We start from the raw sequence: 22,093 nt of genomic DNA, 5'->3' as shown, positions 1-22,093 counted from the left end.
CAGACCAAGATGGCACCACAGAAGACCAGAGAGAAAAGGACTGCAGTGGTCTAGGTGAGAGGTTGCCAGTGTATGAGCCAAAATTTTTGCTCAGCAGACAAATTCTCCTTTACTCTCAGAATTCTTTAAGCTGCATGGTGGTCTGTCTACAGGATGAGTAGGAATTGCGCCTATTCATCCTGCCTTTGGCTTCGTTGCCTGTCTGATCCACATCCCATGAGCATGTGGAGCTACAGGAAGGGCAAGCAGTTATATCAACCTAGGCCACCCAACCTCATTTGCCCAGAATTACAATTCCACCTTTGAGAAGTAACTGTTCTATGTTGCACACTACTAAATACAAGCAAGTTTATGAAGAGTTCACTTCCTGCTGTCAAGAAAAAAGAAAAAAAGAAATGCTGAGCAGATATAATTTACAGAAAGTTACCAGCTTAATGATGTAATGCTGAGTGTCAGTTAGAGCTAGTTCAGTAAAATAGTATCTGTTCTATTATATTTAAGAGAATTGGAAGGACTTAGAAAACAATTAGGTAGTGCAACATTAGCAGTATTACAGTTGGAACGACTATTTTAAGAATGAAGAAAGGGCCTGAACAGACAGATATTCAATTGTCATTGTCATTGTCATGACAAGCAGTACATTGCATTAAATAAGACAACTGAATCATGTCATTCCTTTTTATATTTTAGTAGATTTACATCACAACCCTTTTAAGGGTGCTACACTACTTTATTTGTAACAGTTTTAAGCATTTTAAGAAATCAGAAGACCTTTTGAATCTTAGGAAAGACTTGCAATACCTTAAATTTTGCTGTACAGTTCAAGAGAAGTGGGTTGCATTTTGAAGACAGGTTTAAATTATAAATCAGCTACAGTGGTACCTCAGGTTACATACACTTCAGGCTGCATACGCTTCAGGTTACAAACTCTGCTAACCCATAAATAATGCTTCAGGTTAAGAACTTTGCTTCAGGATAAGAACAGAAATCGTGCTCTGGAGGCACAGTGGCAGCAGGAGGCCCCATTAGCTAAAGTGGTGCTTCAGGTTAAGAACAGTTTCAGGTTAAGAACGGATCTCCAGAACGAATTAAGCACTTAACCAGAGGTACCACTATATAGCCTAACTGGAGACCCTTATGACAGCCCCTTAGTTGACAACATTCTCTTCTGAAAAATGGGATAATACAATGCCCTGCCTTATAAATCATTGTAGCAATGTACAGTCACCTAAGTGAGAATGGATATAATTCAGATCAGAAGCTTATATAGATGCATTGCGCAAAATCCATAATAAAGTGTTAATCTTGCACTGCAACATTTGAAGCTAATATATTTCTCCCCATCAGTCTTTGTTGTTTTTGCTGGGTAGCATTTTTTTTAAAGAAAGAATATCCATCTGTGAGGGTACCATTTTGGTTATTGTAGATTTTTAGATAATTTGTCTTTTCCCTGGCCGAGCACTTGGAATTTTTGTGAAGACTAATATAGAAAAGAAGCAATTTGTGCAGCCTCCCTTAGTTACTAGACTAGCTCAAATGTCATGTCAACTTCAATTAGAGATGAGCAGATAATGAGGAATCTCAACATCTGTTTGCACATGTGTTCTCCACCCCAAATACTCCCAACCTGTCCCTGGTCATTAGGGGCCACATTACTTTAAAACTTTGTGAACAGTTATTTGGAAACAGTTTTGCCTACACAGTTCCTACATTTTGTTATGCATTTCTGTCCCCAGTTTTACTGCCAAATACATTTGCATAACAACAGGACCCTTGTTTCTTAATGGTTCATCTGTTTCCATGGTGGATTCACTACATGAAATCTTCAGTTTTCAGCATCCAGGCTGTACCTATTGTCTAAATGAGGTAAAGAGAATGTTATGACTCTATGGGTTAGAGGGGGGAAACAGCAGGAACTGAAGGGTTGCGGGCAGGGGAACAAATATAGAAATCTAGTATTTATTCAAATTCTCACTGTAACAAAAAAGAAAATGATTATCTGATATATGAACAAGCGGGTAGTAGATGGCAACTTTGTAACAGATTATTTGTTAAAGGCATTTTTGTGGCAGGTGTAAGATACCTGCTACAATCCTAAACCCACTAACCTGGGAGTAAGTCCTGTTTAATGCAACAGGACTTCTGAGTAGACATGGTTAGGATTGTGTTGTCAGTCATTCTTAGTCTGTAGGACATAGGTGGTAAATCACCTTGAAGGGAGTTGGTCTGTTTCAAAAATGCTTTGTTTAGCAATTGACTCCCCACTGTTCACTATTCTTATTCAAATGCATGCTCCAGAACTGCTGTTAATTTTTTTAGGGGTGCTAAACTGAGAGAAGAGCAAATTGCATTGTGCTCTACTTTACAGTGCTCTCTTGATACATTAATTATGCACATGATTGCTATTGTTAAGAGTTATGTGCTTTCAACTGTGCATTACTCCCTCTATTCAAATGAATTCATTTATTTTAAATGAATATGTATATACTGTATATATAGGTGATATTTCTGTCACAGCAAGCATTTAGACTTGCCAGATAGGGCAATCCCCTCTCCACTGCACACTGTTATAGGGTTCTCCTGAGCCCCCAAATCCAATTTTGGGAGGGTACAAGGAGGGAGAGGGGAGAAACTCACTTGCACAAGGGGTTTTCCTGACAGGACTTATTATATTAATCCTACCCATAATTCATATGAATCCTAACTGTTCTCACCACCCATTCCTTTTCCTTCCAGACTTGGAGAAAGGTAGATGGGAGGCTAAATATAACATTTAGTGAGGCTAACTATATTTAGGGATGTGGATGGTGCTGGGATGCAGGTGGCGCTGTGGTCTAAACCACTGAGCCTAGGGCTTGCCGATCGGAATGTCAGCGGTTTGAATCCACATGACGGGGTGAGCGCCCGTTGTTCAGTCCCAGCTCCTGCCCACCTAGCAGTTCAAAAGCACGTCAAAGTGCAAGTAGATAAATAGGTACCACTGTGGCAGGAAGGTAAAGGGTGTTTCTGTGCACTGCTCTGGTTCGCAAGAAGCGGCTTAGTCATGTTGGCCACATGATCCGGAAGCTGTACGCCGGCTCCCTTGGCCAGTAAAGCAAGATGAGCGCAGCAACCCCAGAGTCAGACACAACTGGACTTAACAGTCAGGGGTCCCTTTGCCTTTACCTTTAACTATCTTTAATCTATGGCAGGGCTGGCCAACCTGTGGCCTCTCAAAGAGTGTTTTACTCCAGTTCCCATGAGCCCCAGGCAGCATTGGCAATGGCTGGGATGATGAGAGTTGCAGTCTAACCCCTGGGACACAAGTTGGCCTGCCCTGATCTATGGAATAAATATTTTGTGCTACTGGAAGTGATGTCTGTGAAAAGGTATCACTGAGCTCAATTAAGTTGAGGGCTTTCTGAGTTGTGTCTGTGATTCTTAAAAAATTGAATAGGTGAAATAATGTAGAGGCATCATATTAACAAATAAATGCTGAGTGCAGATGTATAATTAGTTATTTAGATACATGGATTCCTCTGAGAGCAGGTAATAGACAGGACTGGTCTGTTTTGAGGTGTTTTGTGTGTTAAATATTGAATGTATTAAAAATAAAATGTCAATAGAAATTATCAAGCCAATCTATATCTGTATACTTATGTCAGTTTCACAAGGCCTTTTATGGAATGGAGTAGCTACAGCAAGCCAGAAGGCAAGTATTCTGCTGTATATATGGTAGAACTCAGTAAGATCTTAGAGCATCCAGGTCTGGGACCATAGAAACAGAACCTCAAGCAACTACTTCATAGCCTGGTTTCCCTTACAATGACAGGGCTGCTGTAAGGCAGGCTGATGCTACAGATATGTTGTACCTCACACTCCAAAAGAGTATTGTGAGGCTAACATCCCTAATCCCTGTGCAGTTTAAAAAGTCTATTATTTTTCACACAGAAAGCTGCCACCTGAGGTCCAAGGCCTCAGGTAAGTAATGTATCAGTTTGTTAAATAAATGGAATTTGTTGTTCCCTATCCTACATTTCCTTTGTACTAGGATTATTCCAGCAGTTGCTTTACCTTTGACAGAAGGTCTGCTTTGAAACGACTTAAGAGATTTAGAACAGTGGCTGTAGCAATGCTATCTGATAAGGAATAATTGAGCTGAGCTTGACAAAAAAAGGCAAATCTACATTTAAATGGCATAGTGGACATTCTCTGAAAGATGTCTCTGTGTTTATAACTTAGAGTCTTTAAATAGAAGATATGATGAACTACTGATAAGGTAGTAGTCAAATTAACGTGTGTGTGTGTGTGTGTGTGTGTTTAAGAAAAAGATTCATATCTAGGTGATTTAATATTTTCTCCAACCAACCAACCCTTCCAAACAAATAACATAGTTGGAAATAGTGAAGGAGAAGGAGATGAGGCAATGTGTACATGGAAGGATACATGTCTTTGTAAGTAAGACAAAAGCCCTCTCTGAGTTTTTTTATATGTATAGGGTCCTCACATGACTACACGGGAGCATCTGAATTTACCACTGTATGTACAGTTACACAGGATGGGATTGTTAATGGATAAGGACTTCTGCATGCAGAGAAAAAGGACAAGAACAGTGGTTAATTGGGTGTGTTTGTCCTGCACCTGCGACTAGTTAATCATGTGAGAGTGAGTCAGCAAGCCTGTGCGAGTGACTCTTGTGTTTGAAGCAAGTTTGCTTTTGGTGCCTGCCCTTGGCCAGAGTCTAGTCTGTGTTGGAACACTGCAAGGAGGCTGATGGAAAGACTGTTTGATGTATATTACAACTGTCTGTAACCTGTAAGTTATGGAACTGCATTATACTGTCAGTAAAGGGACTGAGCCTAACTAGAACTGTCTGGTGTTTTTCTGTTCCATTGGCGTGTTGAATGGGCACTCTGCACATGCCCCAACAGGGATATGCAGCCACTTCCTGCACTCTTTCTGAAAGCATTTTTACGCAGCACAGTGGAGGTGCTTTGCTCTGAAGCTGCTTCAAAAAGCTTTTAGAGGATTTTAAAGAAATGGGAAGCACCCTGCGTGCACCTCAAAAGTAGAATGATTGATCCAGTGTTTGGAAAGGACTAAACCACAGACCTACAGGTGAAACTCGAAAAATTATAATATCATGGAAAAGTTCATTTATGTAAGCAACTGTTTTCATTAGCTACTGGAGTTTATTATATGAGATAGACTCATGACATGCAAAGCGAGATGTTAAGCCTTTATTTGTTATAATTGCGATGATTCTGGTGTTCAGCTGATGAAAACCCCAAAGTTGAGATTGTTAATTTGGGGTTCTCATCAACTGTACGCCATAATCATCACAATTATAATAAATAAAGGCTTGACATATCTCGCTTTGCATGTCATGAGTCTATCTCATATATTAGTTTCACCTTTTAAGTTGAATTACTGAAAGAAATGAACCTTTCTGTGATACTCTAATTTTTGGAGTTTTACCTGTATGTTCTGTTTCAACTGCTGGTTCAGCTGAATAAAAAAGAGACTTCATGCCAAATTATGGAGTCGACTAAAATCCTCAACCATCCTTGATTTTAATTTTAAGTGGGCGCTTTGTGAAAAGTAGTTGGAGCAAAGGTAATTAAAGCAAGGTATATCTTTTTCAAATTAAAGACAGCCTATTATCTAGCGCTATTACATGATTTCTCATATGTATTGTTACACATAGATAAAAGAAAACATTTTTGCATATCTGTAGGTGCTCATCTACTGTCCTCTGAATATTTTTCCTTCATTCTATTTTGTCCATCCCATGCTACCCACTGGTGGAAGCCATCTCCACCCCCTGGCAACAAAACCGTATCATGACATAGCATCCTTCATTTATAGGCATTTTGAAAGTAGAAAGAAATGCTGCCAGGGAGCTCAACCACTGCTTAAAGTGACGGCAATGCTTTTGTGTGTGTCTTAAGGGGGAAGGAGAGAAACATAAGCCAGTTCCTTGGGAATGGAGACACACCCTCACCACACATTATAAGAGTTTGCCACCATTACTAAAGATTGTTACAATCTTTAGGAGCCACTCTTCCCACCAACCAAAACCCTGGGAGCGGGGAAACAGTCTGGGCTGAACACTTTGGCCTAATACCACTCTATACTGCAACATTTTGTGGCAGGTCCCGCTTTATTATTGTATGCACAGTGAAGATTCATGTAATTTATCCCTGATAAGTTTCGTTTGCATAGAAGGTGTGTGACTTTCAGAAAGGCTTGAGCTTCAGCAGCTCCCAACTTAGAAATTAAAGTGCTGGGGAAAGATAAGGAAATGATGAGTCTTTCGTGCTTGGATTTCTTTTAGAGCTTCTCTGCAATGTCTGGTGCAGCAGAGGCAGTTTAAGGCAAACCATTGTAGTGACACTGGGAGCCATGCTGCAGGGGGCGCCACAACAATGCTGTAGAATGGAGCATGAGAGGCAGGGGGTGCCGAATTTTAGCATCACATAGGGCACCGTGGGAATTTGAGGACCCAAAGTCCACTACTGGACCCAGCTACATGCTCGTCTAGGCTCTTCAGGGAGAAAGGGTGGGGTATAAATTCAATACATTTATATGGATAACTGTAAAGCTATCATTAAAAATACATTTTTAGAGAAGCTGCTCATCTCAAATTGAAGGGTAATTTATTTTCCTTTGTAAATAAATAAATAAAATATAATGAGAGTTAACTTTAAAGTGCTCCCATTTGTGTCAAATTGCCTTGTACACAGATATTTTGGGTTTGAGTATTAAATTAATTGAACAAGGAGATAAAAAAGGTTGTAGAATGACACATTTCTGCAAAAAACATTGTGCTGTATTCATTTCTTTCTCAAACTACTGCAACGCTTCCTCATTCCTGTTTATTATTCATCTTAATCTATTTGGAATGCCTTTACTAAAATCACTCCTTTTTTCCCTTTCTCACAAATGCATACCCTCATACTGTAATTCCATATAGTAATGTCCTTCCAGCTTCTGTATCAACACTGAGCCTTCACCACAATTTTCTTCCTTCTTAATTCTGCTCTGTACAAATCCATTGGCTTTTGTCCCAACCTGCTTTCCCTGTCTCCCCCCCCCCCCCGCTTTTTCTGTCATTCCTTCTCTGCATGTAAGATTCATAGTGTATGAAACACTGCAAAACCCTATCAAACTTGTTTGTTCGAAGTGGGACAATAACGGTGTAAATGCACAAGACATGCGCCAATGACAATGTTGTTAAAATCAAAGCAATTGTTAATACTGTTTCAGAAAACACGGGGGGGGGGAGCTATACCCTGTATACCCTGATTTTAGGTGTCAAAATATTCTTATTCAGGAATATTCAGAATGACCATGCTTCTTCTTTTTTTCTCCCTGCAGCACCACTAACAGAAAAACCACCAAAGCTTATATATCCTTCAGAGAGTAAACTGACAATTCAGGAGACACAGCTGGGTAAGTTGCATTCAGGAAGTGCTGGTGTCTGCTGTGTCTTAATGTTTGATGGAGGCATTAACAATTAAAATTAAAACTAGAGATGACATTGCACTGTGTTTTTGCTCAGATATGTTTGAGGTTAGGTTGTAATAATGACACATTTGCATTGATTCTATTGTATTTAATATTATAACTGATCTTTGTTAAAAAGCAAAGTGTCATTTTCTTTCCGTAGTTTGCATTTATTCTGTTTACAAGTAATAGTTAAGGGAAGTTAACTAAAAGTAGAGGAACAATCAAATTGAAGAGCACAATAGATGTTTTGGGGCTATAACTGCCAATGGTCAGTGTTGATGAGATTTGTAGTCCCAAATATTTGGGAAGGCTGTGAGTATTTCAAGTACAGAAGCCAATTTTCCTGATGATTCTGTTTTAGTTTGACCAACTGAGTGCTGCATGGTTTGTTGACTTAGAACCAAATGTGCTGAATTTTTGTTTTACCCATATATAGACTTTTAAGTTATATTAAGTCATACTTTCATGCCTCCAAAAGAGCATTTACTGTATTCATTTTGTCAGATTATACCTGAATTTCAATGGTTTATCATTCACTGTAAAATTCCCTGCATTATGTTTTTGACTCTTTGGTAACTACAGAATAGAGTGCTGTCACCATTGCTATCTAATTTTTAATGCCATCTTCCACTGCCATGTCAGATCTAGGCTATGTTAGTGGCATTTAATGAATGTGGTTTTTGGGTCTTTGTCATCATCTGTTCACTTGGAAACTACAGGTTATTGTCAGAATAGGGCTTCAATATACATTAGATTGTTTGATGAAAATAATATTTATTGGTAGTCAGTTGCACTTTCTATAATTTTATGTCTTTAAAAAAAACAAGCAATGATTTATTCTAGCCTTGTATGGGATCATATCAGTGGAATTTATGCTTCTGCTTAAACATTTTCTGACTTTGCAGAGTACAAGTTTAGCTTCTAAATATTACCATTGATGTTTTGTTGTATTACTGCGATGACTCTTGTGTTTAACTGCATACCATCTGTCTTACTTAATTATGATCAAGGAATGTGAAATATTAGACATCTTCTTAGGTACCGGTATCTTTGAAGCATTACTAGATTGGCAAATTATAATTAAGCTGGTTCTAATTTCTGACTCCAAACAGTTAATTGGCATGCTGCAAGTTCCTGTTTGTCTCTTCTGAGTTCTGCAGTTCTAGATATGTTAAAGATAACTTATTATGGTCATATTCTCATATGTGTGGATGGCGCCGGAAGTTCTGAACCTGACCTGAGAAGCAGTATTCTATTTACAATGGGAAGGCACATTTTTATAAGCTTACCACAGAACATAAGAAAGCATTGGGTTTGCAATGGCTAGTCCTGTGAGAGGTAGAATTATGTCTAACGTTTTGCTCAGAAAGCATTTGTTGAAGTAGTAGTTCACTGTGGGTCTTATCAAATGCATACTGCAAATATTAAAATTTCAGATAAAATGAAAATTCTGTTTCCAATGAAGCACATACATCATGTGGAAAAGCAACTTGGTAAATAATACATTAATTAAGGCCAGTTTGAAAATAAATCTCAAAATGTATAAACAGAATGTATAAACCATATGTACTAACTCTGTTGAACAGGTTTCAATCAAGTTCTGACAAGAAAGCTAATGGAGGTCAAGAATAAGATAATATAAGCTCTTCTCTGCTTTTACTAAGTGGTTCATTTGAATTAATCAATATCTGTGATTAAATAATGCATTTAGGATTTGAGTTGCAGAAGGGCTTTTAATAATACACATGGTTATTTTCTACTCAAGAGGATCAACCTCTCAATATTTGGTTTGTTTGTTTTTACTGCTACAAGGAATAGGTGAATGCTTAAGACACCAAGCTGTCTGTGAAAATATATAAGAAAATTGTAAGAGAAAATTGTGCAGTAGGGTTTCATAGAAATCTGTCTTGTATCTTTCTTCAACCGTTTCCCTCACTGAGGCAGAATTATAAAGCAGTTAGTTGTGGCAGGCCAAACAAAACTCCCCAATGGCCATGCAGTTTATAGAAACAACAAAATAACTTTCCCCTGGCAGGAGTTTTGCTCCACTTCACTAGACAAGACAGCAGAAAGATGTCATCATCTTTTAGGAAATAGTCTCAGTTTTGCTTCCAAAGGAGGTGCCTAAAAACCTTTTCTGAAACCAAAGCAGACAGAGAAAATTAGATTCACTTTCCGACAAATTTTAACAGACAACATAAAGCACGGCCTGCATTCTTTCATATCTCAGCCTAAATGAAAAAAAGAGTTGGGGTTGTGCTCTTTGTCACTTTTCTTTTCTTTTCTTTTCTTTTCTTTTCTTTTCTTTTCTTTTAGCTGCTTAGAACCTCCTGCTTAAAGCTGGTAGGTAACAATATTTTCAAAACACCTCCCTAGTTCAAGGATTGTGTTAGATAAAGGCTGGAAAACCCGTGGACCCTCCAGATTTTGCTGGACTAAACAAAAGCAAGGATTTTCAACAATCTTCATGGTGGAAACACAACATCAAATTATTTGGGGCATGGGCTTTACCATCAGTACACAAGGTAGCTGTGGATTTATTTCCCCCTTTGTCTTAAATGAAAACATCTGCTTTAAGCAACAGAGCCGCAATGAGCTGAGTTCTGCTCCATATACGGTGATACAACAGGGATGACATTACATCATGAAACATCAGTAAACTTATATTCAGCTAAAAGGGAAGGGGGAATTGAAACCCTCTACAGCCTTGTGCAGTAATAGAAAGGTCCCCAGGATATTCCAACTACAATGGCAGCAACCTTCATCAATCTACCAGTATGCCAGCCTGGTAAGCCTAGTGAAATAGCTGAAAGGTAGCTCAGCTGCAACTGAGTGTAGACAAAGGGAGAGTTAAACAGAGAAGAGTGTCTAAACTAAGCAGGTAGACACTGCCAGGATGAGGAGCAGCAACAGAACCTGACTGAGAGAAGAGGTGCACAATAGGAAAAAAGCCCAGCACAGAACCAATGAGTGGTTCTGTTATGTATTGAAGTTCTCACCCTAGGCCACTAGGAGTGTTGTGTATATAGTTTCACTCTGCCCACCATGACTGCAGTTCTCACTCAGGTCCACATGCAAATGAAGGATTGAGAGTGCCGTTCACAGATTGGGTAGCTAGAGAGAGTTGTTACTGTTGCATGTTACTGAGTACTATATAAGCAGGCTGGCTCAGCCCTTCAGTTCATTTCTGTTCCAGCCTGAGAATAAAGAGAGCTGCTTGGAGAATCACTGTGTCGTCTGCTATGTCCACCCACTATTTAATAGGTTCCTCCTTTGCAGAAGGTATTCGAAAAAGGAGGAAGTTGGTGGACACCTGCAGAGCACCTGGACTAGTGGGAAGGATGCATCCACTATAATTTCCTACAGTGGGAGAAGGAGGAGGAGGATTTATTGGCAGACTTAGTACCATAGTCTCAGCTCAGCTATAGGTACTTACGTTTAGGACGTCCTTTGGGCAGAATCTTCCTTTACCCAAGCTATGCACATTCAAAGCACACATTCTCTCCCCCCCCCCCGAATTCTGGGCAATATAGTTCACAGCCACACTTAACAAACTACAGTGCCCAGAATTCTTTGGAGGGGAAAATGAAAATGTGTGCTTTGAATGTGGTTTAAAAGCATTATGTATATGCAGTCCCGGTATCAGTGGTGTGAATTATATTCACTTTAAAGTAAGAACCACAACTTAACATTACTATGAGTCAGAACTCAGAATTTATTTATTTTTAAACTATAGAAATGGTTTAACTCAGCAATCTTTCTACAGATAATTTAGGTTCTACAGCTAATTACAATTCATTATAAATCTATTGCTTATATTTATAAGTTCATATGGCATCTCAGTTTTTTGTATGAGCTTAAAATCATGTTGTTAATAAGTTTGTTCCTTCAACAAATTATCATTACTTCATTAACTGGAAATTTGCAGTTGATTAGTAAGTTAGCAACTGAAGACCTTTGAAGAAGATTAATAAATTCTAAGAAGATAAATAGAAAGAAATACTCTTAACAGTGTAGGGACATTCAGTTCACCAAGTTGGACTCAATAAACCTTTTTTCTACTTTTGATATTTGCGGTACAATTTTAACATAGAAGCGCCATGAAAATGGGTCGTTTTAAAAGCAATTGCCATTTCACTTTTAGCAGAGGAGCTGAAGGGTAGATTGTAAATAAAAGCAGACTCAGCACTAAACACACTACTTTAAATTAGATACAAATCTTTCATTCTCGAGCGGTGTGAAGGAAAACGAGTCTTAGAAAAAAGGATGGATTCTCTCTGTTCAGTAACTGCTGTGTATGAAATCTATGCTGACCTTGATTCAGTCACTTACGGGAAGTCTCACAGTCCCAGTTTACTTGGACAGCAAATTGAAAGGGTATCATCTAACCTTGAAATTTCAGAATCACAGAATCAAAAAATTGTAGAGTTGGAAGAGACCCCGAGGGTCATCTAGTCCAACCCCCTGGAACGCAGCAGTCTCAGCTAGATCATACATGACAGGTGGTCATCCAACCTCTGCTTAAAAACCTCCAAGGAAGGAGAGTCCACCACCTCTTTCAGAAGTCTATTTCATTGTTGAACAGCTCTTACTGTCAAGCTCTTCCTGGTGTTTATTTTCCTATATTCAGTTTTGATCTAAGTTTATGTAATAAAAAATAAATACTTCCAAATCAGGATTTCTTTCTTTTCTTTCTGATTTTGCTAGCCTGGTCACTTTACAATCCTTCATTTCCTTTCTTTACTTTTCAACTGAAACACTACTTTGCCTATAATAAACTCTTGCCAAGTGCGCCAGTGTCTGCATGCTACCAAATGCATCCATTTTTGCAGGAAGTTTTCTATTCACACATAGCCACAAATATCTGCTTCCCACAAGTCCAAATGGAGCTAGAGATGAAATATTTGTCAAACATTGATTAAAGTGCATCGTATAAATCACAGCTTCCTAGGAGAGCACTGATTTCCTTATGCAAGAAGCTCATGATTTATGGTTTGTATCCTTTAATATTGGGAAATAATGTTAGTAGCTGGCCCTTGTCATGAATATAAATCACAGGCCTCATTCACATGGTCAGCTTTGTCTCCTAGTGATGTCCTCTGAGTGTCCCTAGGAAAACATTGCACTGAGAATGTATTATCTGAATCAAGATTTGTTGGGATGCAGCAGCTGCCCTTCTGCTTTGTTTTATGCTATTATTTATTGCAGTTACAAAAGCTGCGGCTGCAACTACAAAGTGGCCGATTAATATAATGAAATGTATTCCAGAGTCAATGGCAAGTATTTTGAACTAGTTTGTGTTCCTTTGGGTTGCTGCATAGCAGCTAGTTGTTCATGAAAACTTCAGGGATTCAGAGGTTATCCCTGATTGTAAGTTCTGATAAAACTACGGTACAAGTGCAATAACTAAATCTGATCCTTCATGGTCAGGAGACTTCCTACACAGTGTCAGCATCTCCTCTGGCACAATATTGGTCATATGACCTACTAAGGGAGCTGATTAAGTTTATCATACAGTGGTACCTCGGGTTACAGACGCTTCAGGTTACAGACTCTGCTAACCCAGAAATAGTACCTCGGGTTAAGAACTTTACCTCAGGATGAGAACAGAAAGCATGCAGCGGCGGCAGCAGGAAGCCCCATTAGCTAAAGTGGTTGTTCAGTCGTTCAGTCGTGTCCGACTCTTCGTGACCCCATGGACTAGAGCACGCCAGGCACGCATATCTTTCACAGCTAAAGTGGTACCTCAGGTTAAGAACAGTTTCAGGTTAAGAAACTCTGGAATGAATTAAGTTCTTAACCTGAGGTACCACTGTACTGATATTGGTCCCTTTGTTAACTTTTTTAACTAAAAAAACTTTGCAATGAAATCTTTAGCTCTAATTAAGTATGAAAAACAATGACCCTTCTAAAGATGTAACACTTAGGGTGATATTTGCACTTGTAAAATGTTTGAATTTTTGTCTGCAAACCACTTCTCATTAAGTGTACGAAGATCTTTGTCAGAGGTCTTAGAGAAGCTGGAGCCATCCAGCGTTTTTCTTTCCTTATTGTTATTTTTTTATATATAAAGTGTTAATTGGCTTGTCTAAGGCACAAAAAAAGTTGACTCTGGAGTATTATCTGTCAAATGAAAGATTTTCTGCTGTTGTATGAAACTGTGATTCAGATATATTCCACTCTGTATAGTCCTGTAACAATCCAGTAGTCACAACAAGAAATAAAAGCTATGCATGGCCCTTAGGAATCAACTAAACTGACCATTATGGAATGGAGGTAGTGGGCTAAAGGGAGGGGAAATTGTTTGGGATGACTGCTGACAAATGAATCTTCACACAAATGTGTGAAAGTCATGAGAGATAATAAGATTTCCAAACTCCTGTAGCTGTTGTCTATCTTGGACAGCTATTAGCAGGAATTCTAGTGAGACCTGACCCTTGGTGAAACTATGATGCAATTAGTAGTATTTGATCATTAGTTGAGTGAATTTCTTTGCCAAGAAACAGCTCTATTCATCCTCAATTAATTACAAAGACCTAACCTCAAAAACAAAACTTGGCAGCCGTAAGGAAATCCCCATATCTAGTGAATTATAGGGTAGCTCTGGTAAGGAAACCATTAACGCAATAAATGTAACCACAACGTGCTTTGCATATTGTAGTGCCTCTTGCCTTGCTCATTCTTAATAGAAAACTATTCCCCTTCTTATAAAAAAAAACATTGTATACAGCTCTTGAGTAGTAAATCATTGTGCTGAAAGTCAACACTTTCTCAATAAACTTGGCTTTGTGGCTTTGGCTGGGTTCTGTATGCCAATAGTAAAATAGTCCATGGCATAATACCATCTGGTTAGGCAACAGTGAAATACCATATTACTATCCTCGACTCTGCTGGCGATTTGTAATCACTTGGGAGTTTTTAGTGGACATTTGCCTAACAATTTTACAACTGCATTCAGGTTAGAAATTGCACAAGGATGATAATAAAGCAGTATGTATCTATCATACATGCTGAATACAGTGTGTAAGGCAACCTCTGCCACCCCTCCAGATGTTTTGAACTACAACCCGTCAATCTCAGGCAGCATGAGAGGATACCAGCATGGCAAAGTTGTGCATGGCTCCAGTATGACTGATCTTTGTACGCCATGTGCTCTGCAAATCTCCATCTATTCCCTATCCAGCTATGATTGTTGGACAAGTGCAATCTAACTATCCAGTTTTCTACTGTTGGCATGAAGGTGTACCTGCTTTTTCTCCCTTCAGGTTTCACTTTTGGAAACTAAATATCTGGCATCTCCAGCTAAAGTATCTCAATAAGACACACCTGCACTCAATATTTTGCAGGGGCTGTCCATCAGAATAGAAAGATGGACTATTGCTCTGACAATATAAAATAAAGCCTTGTATATATGGAAATTTTCCTAAGTTACTGAAAGTGCTCTGCATCACCTAACTAGAAATTCTGGCAGCTTTCAGAATTCAGAGATCTCAGTAGCTAACAGCACAAAAATATATACCGGTACTTCTACTCAGAAGTAATCCTCACTGAGTTCAATGGGACTCAGTCCCAGGAAAGTAGATATAGGATTGCACTTCAAAACTATTTTATTGCTCATTTTTTGATACCGAGGGCTTTCTGCCAAGTTTCTAATAATTCTGTTGTTTGGTGCGTGTTTAGAATTAAACAATTGCACTATGTGCATTCTACATCACATATCAGTTTTTGAAAAAATATAAAGACAATCTTGTTTTATTAATGTTATTCTAAAGAAGATGGATTCTTGTGCAGCAAAGCTAATCTAAGTGAATTAGTAAATATAAAGTCCTAACTCCAGAGAAAAGCAATAGCCAACAGCTGTCCTGTATTTTGATAGGAGGGCTTTCATTTGACCTTATTCCAGCTTTGGCATTTCTATATCCTTTCAGCTTAACTATCCATTGTCAGATTTAAGCATATTACTGTCATGTAAGATTTGTTATATGGCATCTCAAGACTAAAGCATACTATCAAGCATGATAAAAAAAATTCATGTAACTCAGCCATATCTACTGCAAAATTGTCATTTGTACTAAGTCCTCATGCATGGCAGTGATCACAAAAAAATAATGGTAGCCTTCCAGACAGATGCATATAAATTAGTAGCCAACTGCTCACATCTATTGTTAGTAAGGGAAAAACAAAGCCTTTCCTACCTGACTATGCAAGGGGGCTAGATTTATACTTGCCACAGGCAATCAGGCTAGTGTTTGTTTAAATGTCTGTACACTGAGAGCCAGTGTGGTGTAGTGGTTAAGAGCGGTAGACTCGTAATCTGGAGAACCGGGTTTGTGTCTCCGCTCCTCCACATGCAGCTGCTGGGTGACCTTGGGCTAGTCACACTTCTCTGAAGTTTCTCAGCCCCATTCACCTCACAGGGTGTTTGTTGTGGGGGAGGAAGGGAAAGGAGAATGTTAGCCGCTTTGAGACTCCTTCGGGTAGTGAAAAGCGGGATATCAAATCCAAACTCTTCTTCTCTTCTTCTTCTTCTATGCTTCCCAGCTATATTGGATTTCCCACACAGAGAGAGAGTATACAGCCAGGGGCTTCAAGTGGTACAGAATAAAACCAGTGAGTTTATTCAGAAGATTTGCATTGATGTTTTTAGCCATTTCTTCCTATATACTGTTATGAGTTTGTGAGGAGCCAGCTACTGCTCAATTCCTGTGTCTAATAAAAGTCAGAATTAATCAATGCTTGGAGAGTTAAACTGAAAATTAGTTTAAATAGTTGGACTCAGCTTTCCCTATCCAGGAAGCTACCTGGGAGAAGAACCATCAAAGGGAACAAAGCTAATAATGGCAGGGTGTGGACTAGATGACAAATCTTTTGCAGACTTGCATCAATTCATGGCAAAAGTAATAACCCCAATTCAAATCAACTTCATTTTCAGTCACTGGCCTAAGGCTACGTCTGCAGAATGTCAACTTTTATTATAACTATGGGTGCAGATGTGTATCTGACCAAAGAGACTTCTAGAGCTCCCACTCTAGGATTTTGACTAAAGTAAAGCCTGAGCTGAATTTAGCAGTTCATGCTCAAGTAAAAACATCCAAGGGAAGTTGAGGAAGTTTCAGTGAGATGAAAGAAATTTCTCAGGGGGCTTTTATACATCCCTTGCTGCTCTACATGACAATGACTAGGCTTTACTCACCCTGACTTTCTGTGTGGACATGTTAGTTTCCCAATAAAGTATAACTGTAATTGACTCAATGTAGGTTAAGACTTTGTATTATGAAGAGCAATACTTTTAAATTAACTTTGGGTGCAAGATAATTTTCTCATCTGATATTTGGTTTCCCGACTACCTAAAGCAATACTGTTAAATCGCAAAGTGAAATCTTCATGCTAATCCTCACTGCTCCATAGCTTTATGAGCATAAAAACCCTGGCATTCTCAGGTGCTCTTTTTATTATGAATAGGTTGATTGAGCAGAGCAGATTGTTGAGGAAACTGTTAGTGTGATATAAGGCTTTTGGTCACTGGTATGCTTTCAGGCTAGACTGAAAATGATCAATCGTGCGTGGGTTCAATCCCCACATTGGGCAAAAGATTCCTGTATTGCAGGGGGTTGGTCTAGATCACCCTCATGGACTAGATCACCCTCACCCTCTATTGTTCTGTGATTCTGTGATCCAGTGTTCATATGTATGTTAGCTGTGTAAGTGTGAGAAAGAGCAATTCTCCTATAAGATTGTAAATTAGAGATTCCAGACTTTCACTGCATGGAAAAGAATAGCTTTGGGGAAAAGAAAAGAAAAGAAAAAGAAAACATCAAGTTTAGTTTTCCATCTTTGAATAATATTGTAAAGTAGCAAACAGTCAGAGACATAGGATTTCTTGTATAGAATTTCTTGTATAGAATTTCTTGTATAGTTTTGAATTATTGATGATAAAATGCTTCCCACACTTTCTACCACATCAGCAGTATGCAGACCAACTGGGCTCTTACATATTTTAATTACTAGAGAAGTGCACAGAAAGTCATTGTATAAAGGCACTATTTCAAAGGGTTTTGTAGTCAGTGTGGTTGTTACATGTCTCTGTCAAGGTTGTAGTGACATGAAAGCTAAATATTTAACTACCCTCTTCTTTTACATTAATCACTGTGTTGCCAAGAAAAGGGGCTTACAGAGATAAATGACTTAACATCAGAGAAGTGGGGTGCAGATACACAATGGACAAAATCAGCTATTTCTCAGGGCAGCATGGATCCAGTTAACAGAGAATGTCCTCAGTGGCATCTAGGAAACAGGGTTCAATAAAAATATTCATAGCAACTACTCTAGTCCACAAATGCCTATGCCATAATAAATCTGATGGCCTTTAAGGTGCTACAAATCTCTGTGCTGTTTCAAAATATTACCCCATACAGCTATTTCAGTATGCTATATAGAGAATTATCATTATCATTTTGTGCTGTAATTGGTTCAGCTTCACAATCTATAGCCTGGGATTGTGCATGAAATGGAACTGGCATGTTAAAGGCCAAATGCCTACAGTGGAAAGTTTTTTCCTGGCACCATCACCATACCTTTAGGCACCATTAACCACCCCACCCCACCCTCGGTTTTAATGTATCTATGTAGGGGGTTGTTTTGTTTGTTTGTTAAGCTGCTTTGGGTTGTCCTTGGAAGATAAAGCAACTAACAGCAACAGTAATAATAGGAGTTTGGAGTCAAGACCTAGATAATTGATAATTTTGCATAGGAACAAACAAAACAAATGCCCACCTCCAGTTTAAAAGGCTGTTACTTGGGTGGCAGGTGCGAGCGGCCGGCACCCCTTCCGTGCAGGGGCACAGCAAGTTTTAAGGCTGCAATGCGCAAACCACAGTGCACGCTGCAGCCTTAAAACTTGCCGCGCACCAGCGGCGCCGATCATGGGGGCGGGACACTGCCCCAAGTGTCACCCCCCAGGGCGGTACCCGGGGCGGACCGCCCCCTGCCCCCTTGGTCCGCCTCTGCCTGTGCAGATGGGCAGGATTAGTGAGCCCGGGGAGCAACTTGGCTGCTGAATTCTGCACCAGCTGAAGTTTCCGAACTGTCTTCAGAGTCATCCCCACATATGATGCATTGCAGTAATCTAAGGTGTTACTTTTGTGCTACTATGTCAAATGTTTCTCTGCTACCATGGCAATTCTTTGGGAGCAGGTGTTGGAAAATATGACCCATCTGCATACACTAATTAAATTCTAGTGGGAAGGGCTAAAGTTTTTTTTAAAAAAAAAAGTCATGAAATTAAAACAGAGAATTAGGCAGTTTTACATCACCTCAAAATCTCTAAACACAGTGAACCACCCAGTCACTCAAGAATGCAACACACCTCCCTTTAATCTTGTATACTAATAAATAATGTTAGAAGTGGTGTATAAATAAACCATTAACCTTAATTTCAGTGACGTTTCCAGAGGAAGGAAGGTAATTAGTTTGTCAGGATAAAGGAAGAAAGGCTGTGTATCAAAGCTGAGGGAGGTGGAGGTGAGAACCAAAACTGGTATTATAGTGATCTTTGGCTGCTTATAATTAATGTCTTCTTTGGCCCCATAGCTTTTCATGTTGTCCTATTCACATGCATAGATTACAAACCTCTTAATGGGGGGGGGGAGAGAGAGAGAGAGAGAGAGAGAGAGAGAATAAGTGCAGAAGCTAGGGCATAGCAGAGGCCAGTCTTCTTTTCTAGCTGTGCATCTAACTCCCTTCTGCAATGCCCCAGTTGCAGCTCTTCAAATTGCTCAAGTGACGCCTTACAATTCACAACCAAACAGGCTAAGTCCCAGGGAGCTGGCTGAATATATTGCTTTTGATTAGCACTGCAGAATCATGCCTTTTTAGCTCAAGAAAGTTCCTGTAAGGTGTCTCTCCTGGGAAACTCCTTTTAGAAATCTCTGCATTTTTCACAGCCAGAGGGGGGAAATCCAAGGCTTCTTTGTTCGCCATTCATCGTCAGCCATGATTTCTAGTCGAATGCAAGGGATAGAATAAGTGACATAGTAAATTTTTATCATAGTTTCTGTCAAAGGAAGTTTTTTAAGGTGAAAGCTTAAAGTAAAATCATCCTTTAATTTATATGTTGGGAACTTGTAATATTTTATTAAAACAGTATTTTAGGGTAGCAAATAACAACAGTTAACACCAAAGTTCGTAATTACCTGGTTAGAGTATGAATAGGTGCAGTTTGCAATGCTTCACTGTATTATACATGTATCATAATTTGCCCCCAAAGTCCTTCTCTTTCAAGCTTTATTGATTCATGCACAGAAGTTATTTAATGTGGATCCCTTACCTTCAATGAAATTCTTTTTTATTGCTTTGAAGTGACTGGATCACCCGACCAATCAGTCTTCTCCCTGTTGAATTTATTCTGTTTGAGAAGTCCCCCTAATTGTTATTATATTGATATATTTAATTTGGGCCATTCACTTGATTTTTTTTAGAAAAAAGGTTTGTGTGGTTGCTGTACCGCTCATCTAGATCTGCAAACCTCTGTTGGTACTGAGTGTGTGTTTTTTGGTAAAAGGGGGGTCAGTTGTCTTTCCAGACAACTCTCAGTCATGGCTGCGGCTGGGTAGTTTAAATCTCAGGTAAGCAATATGATAAGACACATATGTAGGACAACATCTGCATGCATGTAGAGGCACTACAAGCCAGGGCAAAATTCATGGAAAACTAATAATTCCACCCCCACCAGATGCTCACTGAAATAGTTCATAAAAACCAAGCCAATTTCAAATAGAGCCAGTGCAAGTTCTCCCGTCTCAGCAAAGAGCTTTCTCTGTGTGTGGGTGAAGTTATATTAAGTTTTCATGTTTTCATACAAATGGGGCAGTGCGAAAATGCTCCAGCCTGCAGCTGCAACTCCATAGCAAACCACCAGTATAGCATACTATATTTCTATTTATGTTGTTGTTAGCTCTTAGGCCTGTTTTTATAGTGCCACTCTGAGGCGGACAAACACCGGCTCCATCAGCCTGAAGTGACATGAGCACCGCCACCGCCCCCATAGTCAAATTTCACTGGACTTAACCGTCCAGGGGTCCTTTTTGCCATATCCAATTTATACGTGGCTCCACTACATGTAAATGTGAATGTACTGACAGCTCAGTGTTTTTATATTTCTGCATTATTTCCCTTGTTACATTATTATTATTATTATTATTATTATTATTATTATTTTATTATATTTATACCCCGCCTTTTCTCTCGGTGGGACTCAGCAGAGATCTATGTTGAACAACATCCTATGAAATAATAATAAAATAACATTATATAATAATAATAATAATAATGTAACAAGGGAAATAATGCAGAAATATAAAAACACTTTATATTTGTTTAGATAATAAAAAAGCTAGCCATTATCGCATTGTGGCAAGATGACAGATTTCCTAGTGGATAGAAGACATTTTAAATGCCATTTTAGTAGAAATAAACAATATCAGTACAACTATAAATCAAAACAAACTCAATATAGCCGTATGCGGCATTCCTCAATTATGTAATGTTATTGTCCTGAAGCATCTTCATTTTTCTAGGTTCTTCTGCTGTGCTCAGTACATGAAAATAAATGAAAAATTAATTTAAAATCCATGAGGCTGAATGCAATATTAATGATCCTCTCCTTGTTATGAAGAAGAAAACTGGATTGGAAATCTTGATCACCAATCAGTTTCTTCTTTGCAAAGAATACTGGTGAAACTGAATACACTCAAAGAAAACTAGCATAGCTCACTGTATTAATAAAGGTACACAACACTAAGTGCTTGATGCTGAAGCCATGAAAGTTCAAATTCGGTACCACAGAAACCCATTGAGGTACTTTTGTGCACAGATCCGCCCAGATTTGCTGTACATCTTGCCTGTCCTGGCAAGACAGCAATGTGGACATGGTGAATAAGCCAAGGAAAAATGTACATTGGCATTATGCAGCCTGATTCTACGTGGAGCAGCAGTAGCAGCACCTTCCATGATCAGGTTGCTGCTTAGGGCCCAACTGCCTTGTTGCATTGCATTGTACAGTCTTACCTCGGGTTACGTATTTAATTGGTTCCGGGTCACTGTACGTAACCCGAAATGTACGTAACCCGAAGAACGCACTTTGCGCATGCACAAAGCGCACAGAACGCTTCTGCGCATGCACAGACTGCGCAGAAGGTTTCTGCGCATGCACAGACTGCACAGAAGGCTTCTGTGCATGCATGGATCGCACATGCGGCGAGTTACACTTCTGGGTTATGGGAGTACGTAACCCGAAAAGTACCCACCCTTTAGCATACGTAACCTGAGGTAAGACTGTAAGTTGTTGCAAACTCTGTATCCTATGCCCTTTCTACCTTTTGCACAAGTAGTTCAAAGAACTCCATTTGCAATTCTAAGGTGTTTGGTTTTTTTTGTATAGCTAGTTCCCATTAACACTGCATATAAAAGGATAGCAATCCATTCTAAAAAAGAAAGAAACAAAGACATTCCTTACAATTCCAGAAGTACTTGCATCTGTTTACAGGAAACACATAATACATAATTTCATCTTTCAATCCTGGGTTGCAAGGGTTGAAGGCTTTTG

At 39.1% G+C, this 22,093-nt stretch overlaps 1 protein-coding gene across 1 annotated transcript in view; it reads left to right on the top strand.

Moving 5' to 3' along the window:
• IL1RAPL1 (interleukin 1 receptor accessory protein like 1) overlaps positions 1-22,093 on the top strand; it is a 672,251-nt gene that overhangs the window by 510,164 nt on the left and 139,994 nt on the right. The window contains 1 exon segment of the mRNA XM_033147221.1: positions 7,360-7,434. Within this exon segment, the coding sequence (XP_033003112.1) occupies positions 7,360-7,434 (75 nt within the window).

The sequence above is a fragment of the Lacerta agilis genome, chromosome 4 (genome assembly GCF_009819535.1).
Source record: "Lacerta agilis isolate rLacAgi1 chromosome 4, rLacAgi1.pri, whole genome shotgun sequence".
Taxonomy (NCBI): Eukaryota; Metazoa; Chordata; class Lepidosauria; order Squamata; family Lacertidae; genus Lacerta; species Lacerta agilis.
The sequence above is the reverse complement of the archived record's forward strand: the minus strand, read 5'-3'. Positions and strand labels throughout refer to the sequence as shown.